Source organism: Ceratotherium simum, chromosome X (genome assembly GCF_057802395.1).
Source record: "Ceratotherium simum simum isolate JZ-2026a chromosome X, ASM5780239v1, whole genome shotgun sequence".
Taxonomy (NCBI): domain Eukaryota; kingdom Metazoa; phylum Chordata; class Mammalia; order Perissodactyla; family Rhinocerotidae; genus Ceratotherium; species Ceratotherium simum.
This window is the reverse complement of record NC_141940.1, coordinates 2789691-2797523: the sequence shown is the minus strand read 5'-3', so window position 1 is coordinate 2797523 and position 7833 is coordinate 2789691. Positions and strand designations below refer to the sequence as shown.

General features: G+C 59.9%; 1 protein-coding gene across 2 annotated transcripts; it reads left to right on the top strand.

Moving 5' to 3' along the window:
* The first annotated feature begins 780 nt into the window (after window positions 1-780).
* On the top strand, window positions 781-7514 carry LOC147911703 (uncharacterized). Of its 2 annotated transcripts, XM_087427576.1 has the most exons (3): window positions 781-920; window positions 2358-2609; window positions 3085-7514. In XM_087427576.1, the coding sequence occupies exon 3, from the start codon at window positions 3156-3158 to the stop codon at window positions 6189-6191; it is 3036 nt and encodes a 1011-aa protein (XP_087283702.1). In that variant the 5' UTR covers window positions 781-920; window positions 2358-2609; window positions 3085-3155; the 3' UTR covers window positions 6192-7514. The 2 variants fall into 2 exon arrangements, with proteins under 2 accessions (XP_087283702.1, XP_087283703.1); XM_087427577.1 differs by lacking the exon at window positions 2358-2609.
* Window positions 7515-7833: the final 319 nt, after the last annotated feature.

Below are 7833 nucleotides of genomic sequence, written 5' to 3'. Positions count from 1 at the left end.
AATCCAGCCATAATCCAAAATCACACTCGATGTTAACGGGTTAAATACTCCAATTAAAAGGCAGAGATTGTCAGAATGAAGAAAAGAGCAAGGCTTTTGCTGTCTACAGGAGCTGCAATTGAAAAATAAAGACTCAGATGAGTTGATAGTAAGAGGATGCAAAATGGTATACCATAGAAAGAGCAAGCATAAGGAAGTAGGAACCACTGTATTACTAGTGGACAAAGTAGAGTTCAAGACAAAGGCTATTACCCGAGAATCAAGGGAAGAATGATGTAAGGGTCAATGAATCAGGAACCCCCAGATTTCATAAATGTGTTTGCGTCCACTGACAGAGCTTTAAAATACATGAAATAACATTTGACAGGATAAAGGGAGAAACAGACATTTCCACAACTCTAGCTGGAGATTTTAACACTCCTGCCTCAGCAACGGGTCAACTAGATGAGAAATCAGTAAAAATATAGACATCTTTACGACATGACCAGCCACAACAGAAAACAAACTATAAAGAAAACTTGCCCAATTTGCCACAACGGGTGCTCCATGTGCAAGGTTACTCTTGCAAGTCCACTGCCTTGTTGGTAGGCTGTTTCATTGGTGGCACGTCCACAAGCCACGCTTTTTGCTTCCGGACGCTCCAAGCCTTGCGATGACGCCGTGAAGCCTTTACCACTCAGCGCCCCCTCACGTGCTCTTCCGAGCCAATCATCTGCCCTGCACATCTGCCCTGCACAGAGCCGCCTGGAACTTTCTGTCCGCTCTGCCTGGCGGGGGCTTCTGGGAGAAGCGGGAAGCTCACGTGGCCTCAGCACAGAGCGCCTGGGAGCCGTGCCCCACAGTCCCCGGCTGTGCGGCTGAGGCGAGGTCTTCAGCCCCTTCTGAGTGGGACCGCGGAACTGTCCACCGAGTCGGCGAAAGTGAGCAGACGGGCAGGGCTTTGCTGGGCCTGGACTCGGGGGTCGCCTGGAGTCCTGGGTCGGGGCCCCTGAGCGCCCGGGCAGGGGGTGGAGGTGGGCGGCTGGGCTCCCGGCTGCGGGTGTGGGGGCTGCGGGAGTGGAAGGCTCCCAGCTGCGGGGGGCAGGGGGGCTCCCTGGTGAGGGGAGAGCTGAGGGGAGGGCTAACTTTGGGGGTGGGGGTGAGGGGGGGCGAGCGGAGGGCGCCCGGCCAAAGGGAGGGCTGAGGGCAGGGTTCCCCGGTGTGGGGGCTGAGGGGAGGCGGGGTGGGGGGGCGCTGTGGTGTGCGGAGGCCGGAGGGTGGGGCTAGTGGCTCAGCGTGTGTGGGGGGCGTGGGAAGGGCGGGCTCCCTGGTGCCGGAGGCCAGAGGGGAGGGCGCCCAGCTGGGGAGAGGGCTCCTGGCTGAGGAGGGGGCAATGGGAGGAGGACTCCCGGGTGCGGGTGGCGGGAGGGGAGCGACCCGCTGTGCGTGTGAGACGGGGTGGGCAGGGCAGACGCCGCTGGCTGCTCAGGGCAGGGAGGGGGGCTCCGCTCCCTCGCCGCCCCGGGGTGTGGGGAGGTGAGAGGGCGGGCTACCAGCTCTGCGTCTGGGGGCCGCGGGAGGGGAGAGCTCCCGGCTGTGGGCGCTAGGGGGAGGACTCCAGGGCGTGGGCAGGCCGGAGGGGCCGCCACCGACCGTCTAAGCCGGTGCGGGCACGCGCGCTGATGGAGGGGCTACCGCGGAGTGCACCTGGCTTCTGGGGTCACGGGGAAGGGTGACTGGCTGCAGGTGTGGAGGCCGGGGGAGGGGACGGCTCCCCGGTGTGGGGAGGCCAGAGAGGAAGGCTAACGTCCAAGCATCGTGGGGCGCCCTGCTTCCAGGGGCTGGAGCAGAGTGCTCCCAGCTGAGCGGGGTCGCAGAATGGGAGTGCACTCGGCAGGCAGGGGGAGGATGGCACCCGGGTGCGGGGCGGGGGGTGGGCTGGAAGGTAGGGCCGCCGGCTGAGGGTGTGGGGGGTGCGGGAGAGGAGCAGCCTGGCTGCGTGGGGTGCAGATGATGGTGTGGGGGCGCTGGGGCGGCTGTGATCTGCAGGAGGTGTCACCCTGGCCAGTGGAGTGGGGAGGGTTCGGGAGGGCTCTGGCGCCCTGCACGTGGCATCTGAGAGGTTCCAGGTGGCCTCTGTGGAGGGTGGCCTAGGGATCGTAGATGTGGATAGGCAGGGCCTTGGCCTCCACGGAAACTATAGCTTCTCTCGAAGGCTGCTCTGTACCGTCAGCGGGATACACCATACTTCAGGCCTTAAGAAGGTTTCCATCCATTTAAAAGGATTGCACTTTTACAGAATCAGTTCTCTGATCACAGGGGAATTTTATTTGATGTTAATAACGATAACACATCTCTAAATATTTGGAAACACATAGATCAAAGAAGAAATCACAAAGGAACTTAGAAAAGATTTCAAAGTGCATAATAAAAAAGTACAACTTCCCCAAAGTAGTGGGAGGCAGCTCAAGAAGCGATCGGAGGAAAACGTGCTGCTCTACATGCTCACCTTAGGAAAGGAGAAGGAGGTGAAATCAGTGCCCTGATGGCCCATTGAAGGAAGCTAGAAAGAGAAGAGCAGAGGGAACCCAAAGTGGCCCACTGAAGAGACGACAGCGCCCAGAGAGGAGGTCAGTGAGAGACAGCGGGGCAGAGGGACAGAGACAGCTCTCCCCAGGCTCCTCTTACACAGCACAGAACTAGGGATGGAGCCCCGGCAAGAGCGATGCACAAGACAGGGAGGACATGAATCACCTGGGTCGTGTTGGGAGGGAACTAGGGCTGTCACTGCACATCAGACAGACATCCAGAAGAGTGGGAGGGAATATCATGGGAAAATTTGTGCCTCAAATTGGAAAAGGTGACAAATTCCTTGGGGAACCAGGCGACTTCCCTAAAACTGCTGCTAGAAAAATAAAAAATACTACTAGCCCTATATCTTGTGAATAAATGTAATTTATTATCACAAAAGCTTCCTAAAGTCAAACAGAGCAAACAGGGAGAGGAGGTGCTGAAGGCCACGCTGTGAGGGGCACGAGGCTCTGGCTGGGGCTGTGGGGTGGGCTGTGTGGCACAAACACGTCTCTCTCCCTGTTGCACCCGCAGGCCGAGGCCCACACTGCGACAGTCTGTGTACTCCCATCCAGTCGCTTCTCCCCACCCACAGGACCTCAGCAATGGCAATGGCACTGGCAATCCTGCGGGACTGGTGCAAGTGGAGAGGCATGAACGCACAGCGCTCCCTGCTCATCCTGGGCATCCCGGACGACTGCGAGGACCAGGTATTCCAGGAGGCCGTGCGGGCTGCCCTGTGGCCCCTGGGCAGGTACCGAGTGCTGGGCAAGGTCTTCAGAAAGGAGCTGGGGACCAGCGTGGCCCTGGTGGAGTTTGCTGAGTATTTAAATCAAAGTTTGATCCCCCAACAAATACCAGGCAAGGGGGGACCCTGGGATGTGGTCTTCCTGCCCCAGGCCCCTGATTCTGAGTCACAAGATAGACTCAATTTCCCTGCACAGCCTCAGAGGCAAGCAGTGCCTGGCAGGGCAGGTGACGCAGCAGCTGCAGATGTGGCAGGAGCTCCAGGTGAGGAAGGAGCTGCTGGTGAGGAAGGAGCTCCAGGTGAGGGAGGATCTGAAGGTGAGACAGGATGTGAAGGTGAGGAAGGAGCTGCAGGTGAGGAGGGGGATGCTGGTGAGGAAGGCTCTGAAGGTGAGGGAGGATGTGAAGGTGAGGCAGGATGTGAAGGTGAGGGAGGATGTGAAGGTGAGGCAGGATGTGAAGGTGAGGAGGGGGATGCTGGTGAGGAAGGCTCTGAAGGTGAGGGAGGATGTGAAGGTGAGGCAGGATGTGAAGGTGAGGCAGGATCTGCAGGTGAGACAGGATGTGAAGGTGAGGAAGGAACTGCAGATGAGGAGGGAGCGGCAGGTGAGGAGGGAGCCCCACGTGAGGCAGGAGCCCCAGGTGAGGAAGGAGCCCTAGGTGAGGTGGGAGCCTCACGTGAGGCAGGAGGCGCTGGTGAGGAGAGAGCTCCAGGTGAGGAGGGAGCCCCAGGTGAGGTGGGAGCCTCCGGTGAGGAGGGAGCTACAGGTGAGGTAGGAGCCGCAGGTGAGGAAGAAGGTGCAGGTGAGGAGGGAGCCGCAGGTGATGAGAGACCTGCAGATGATGAGAGAGCTGCAGGTGATGAGAGAGCTGCAGGTGAGGCAGGAGCAACAGCTGAGGCTGGAGCTGCAGGTGAGGAGGGAGCTACAGTTGAGGCTGGAGCTGCAGGTGAACAGGGAGCTGCAGGTGAGGAAGAGACTGCAGATACAGCAGGAGCTGCAGGTATGTCAAAATCCCGAGGTGAGGCAGAAGCTGAAGATGTGGCAGGAACTCCAGGTGCGGCAGGAGCCGCAGGTGAGGAAGAAGGTACAGTTGAGGAGGGAGCTGCAGGTGAGGAGGAAGTTGCTGATGTGGCAAGAGCTGCAGGTGAGGAAGAAGCCGCAGGTGAGGAAGAAGCCGCAGGTGAGGAGGGAGCTGCAGGTGAGGAGGGAGCTGCAGGTGAAGAAGAAGCCGAGGGGGAGGTAGGAGCCCCAGGGGAGGCAGGAGCCCTGGGGGAGGCAGGAGCTGAAGATGAAGCAGGAGCGTCAGATGAAGAGGGAGCAGCAGGTGACACAGGAGTTGCAGGTGTGGCAGGATCTGTGACAGTGGCAGGAGCTGCAGGTGAGGCAGAGGCTCCAGGTGAGGAAGAGGCTGCAGGTGTGGCAAGAGCCATGGATGAGGCAGGAGGCTGGACCCAGCAATGGCGGGAGACCTTGCAGCCTCTGCTCGACAGCATGGCCTACCAGGAACTGAGACCCTTTTCTGGGTCGGAAGAGCCACGCTGTGGAGAAGATTCTTTTGAGAGCTGGCTGGACCATACCAACGACATGCTGTACCTGTGGCGCCACATATCGGAATGGGAGAGGAGGAGGAGGCTGGTGGAGAGCTTGGGTGGCCCCGCGCTGGATTTCATGTGCAGCCTCCTGGAAGAAAATCCCGACATCCCTGCACAGGACTGCCTGGCCGCGCTGGTGCAAGCGTTTGGTAACAAGGATGCCCAGATGACCGCACGGCTGAAGTTCCTGACTTGTGCCCAGAGGCCCCAGGAGACTCTCTTTAACTACGTGATGCGCCTGGAGGGCCTGCTGCAGGCAGCCATGGTTAAGGGGGCCATCCAGGCCGCCATCGCAGACCAGCTGCGCACCAGGCAGGTGCTGATGCGGGCCCGCCCCAACGAGACGCTCCAGAACAAGCTGAGGAGGATGCGTCTGGAGAGGAGACCGCCTGGCTTCCTGGGGATGCTGCAGCTCATTCAGGAGACCGAGGCGTGGGAGGCCGCCCCAGGTACAAGTGAGCAGTTCCAAGTGGAAGAAGGGGCCCATGTGGACATTGGAGACCTAGTCGCCTCTCAGGCTGCCCCAGCCTGTGAATATGGTGCCGCGGTCTCCTCAGCCAGTGAAGATGCTGCCCAGGCTTCCCCGGCCCGCGAAGGTGCTGCCCGGGCTGCCCCACCCAGTCAAGGTGCTGCCTGGGCCACCCGCGAAGATGCTGGCCAGGCTGCCCCAGTCAGTGAAGGTGCTGCCAAGGTCTCCCCAGGCCGGGAAGATTCTGCCCAGGGTGCCCCAGCCACTGAAGATGCTGTTCAGGGTGCCCTAGCCAGTGAAGATGCTGCCCAGCGTGGCTCAGCCAACGAGGTCATCGCCGAGTGCACCCCTGCCACTGCAGAAGAAGCCAAGGCCTCCTCAGGTAACAAAGATACCGCCGAAGCTGCCCTTTCCAAGGAATACACTGCAGAGGCCGTCCCGGCCAATGAAGAGGCCGATGAGGCAGTTCCTGGCACAGTCGACCCTGGAGAGACTGCTTCTGACACCCGTGATGCTGCCAGGGCAGCCCCTGACCGTGAGAAGACCACCAAGGCCTCCCCTGCCACTCAGGATGATGAAAATGCTCCCGCCCCTGCCAGCCTAGGTCAGGTGGGACCCTCAGAGGCCCCCAGGGGCCCCACCCTGGCCCAGATGGGCAGTGTTTCTGGGGCAGGCCCAGGAGGTCCTGGCATTGAGCCAGAGGGCATTGCCCCGGCAGGAGACCAGGAGACCCAGGAGGCCCCTGAGGAGGAGTTCAAGCCCATCCAGGAGGAGTCAGGAAACAAGGACGGGGCTGGGGAGATGAGCCCCCCCAAGTCCTCCTTGGGCTAATAGGCTCAGAAGGCCCAGGGCCCTCTCTCCTCTTGGGCAGCAGAGCCCTGGAGGCAGGGGGAGGCCAGGCCAGGGCAGCCACGTAACCCCACATGGGGAGCGGGGCCAAGGAGGGGCCCGCTCAGCCCAAACCCAGCTCCTGGGCCCCCACAATCCCCAAGGGTCCCTGACCACCACTATCAGCCCTTCCAAGTGAGCGAGATGACCATGTGTGACCCCAAATGGGGAGGGGAGAGGTGTCTCCCCATGGCAGGACCACACCCAGCCCCAGCCCCAGCCCCAAACCCTGCTGACTAGGGAAGCCAGCCTGGTGGCTCCCCTGAGCAGTGGGTTTGGGCTAGTTCAGGGACACGTGAAGACGTCTGCCACCTGCACTGGCCTGGCAGATGTTAGGGATCATCTCAAGAGTGCCAGCCACCTGGGCCTCCTGAGAGGGGGACCCATATTCACTGACACCTGGGGCAGGCTGCTCCCTGTTCTGTGAAGCCCACTTGTGTCTCTGCAGGCCCTATGGTGACCCATATGTCAAGTAATCACCTCTCATCCCACACACACACACGCCATCATTTCTGTGCAGCACTGTGAGGCATGCGTGAACCCTGGCTGGCTGTCCTGGCCTATGGGGATAGCTCCCTCTCAGCCCCAGCATGTGCTGTGAGCTTCAGTACCAGCCAAAGCCCTGCTCGCTCTCGGCCAGTGCCATGAGCTCAACTCTGCTTTCTCCGTGTAGATTCAGGCCAACTGCTGCCTGTTCTTGTGGAGATGTGTGTGTGCTTATCTGAGCAGTTCCCCCACTACCCCACCCCAGAGATCCCCGAGCCCAGGCCCAGGAGATGCCGAGAAGGACTGACACAGGAGAGCGTGGCCGGTGCTCACCTCATGACCTCGGGAAGGAAGAACTGGAGAAGGGACACTGAGGGGGGCTGCAGGAGGCTCCACTGGGACTGTGCTCTGATGTGCCAACCTGTTCTTGTGGCTCAGTTTCCCGGGCTTGGTGGAGTGTCCGCTGCTCTGTTTTCCAGCGTCCTGTGACTGTCCTGTGTGGGCCATTGGGCAGGGCCCGGCCCCAGCATGTCAGCCAGAGGGGGAGGGGGATGCCCTGGAGTGAGAGGACGTTGCCAGCATCCATTGTTCTGGCAAGAGGCTGATAGTGGGGCCCCCAAGAAGGGAGGCTATGGGGGGCAGCTGATGCACCTGTTAGGCACTCTGGGATGGGGGGGACCCGAGACCTGTGGGCTGTAGTGGCTGTTACAGGTTTCTCTTTGTGTTGTCATTCCCTTCTCTTCAATGGTTTCAGTAAATGGTTCTCTTTAATAAATTTCATTGACTGTTTCATCTAAGTGTCACCTCTGTTCTGCACAATTGAGGTGCATGTCTGCTGGGGGTGGGAGTGGGGGGGCTGCAGTGACCTGGTACCCCATGTTGGCATTAGGGTAATGTGGCAGCAGGGTCCTAGAGGGACGGTGGCATGTCTTAATTGCAAAAAGTGGTCAGTTCCCAGTCCAGGGAACACTGGCTTATGTACGCAGGAAAGGAACTGAGCTGAGTAGGCTGGATGGTACCCATCAGTAGGACGCTGGTGGGTGCAGGCAATGGCTCGTTGGGTCTCCAGGGCATACCCTGTATGCCCCAGAAATAAGTG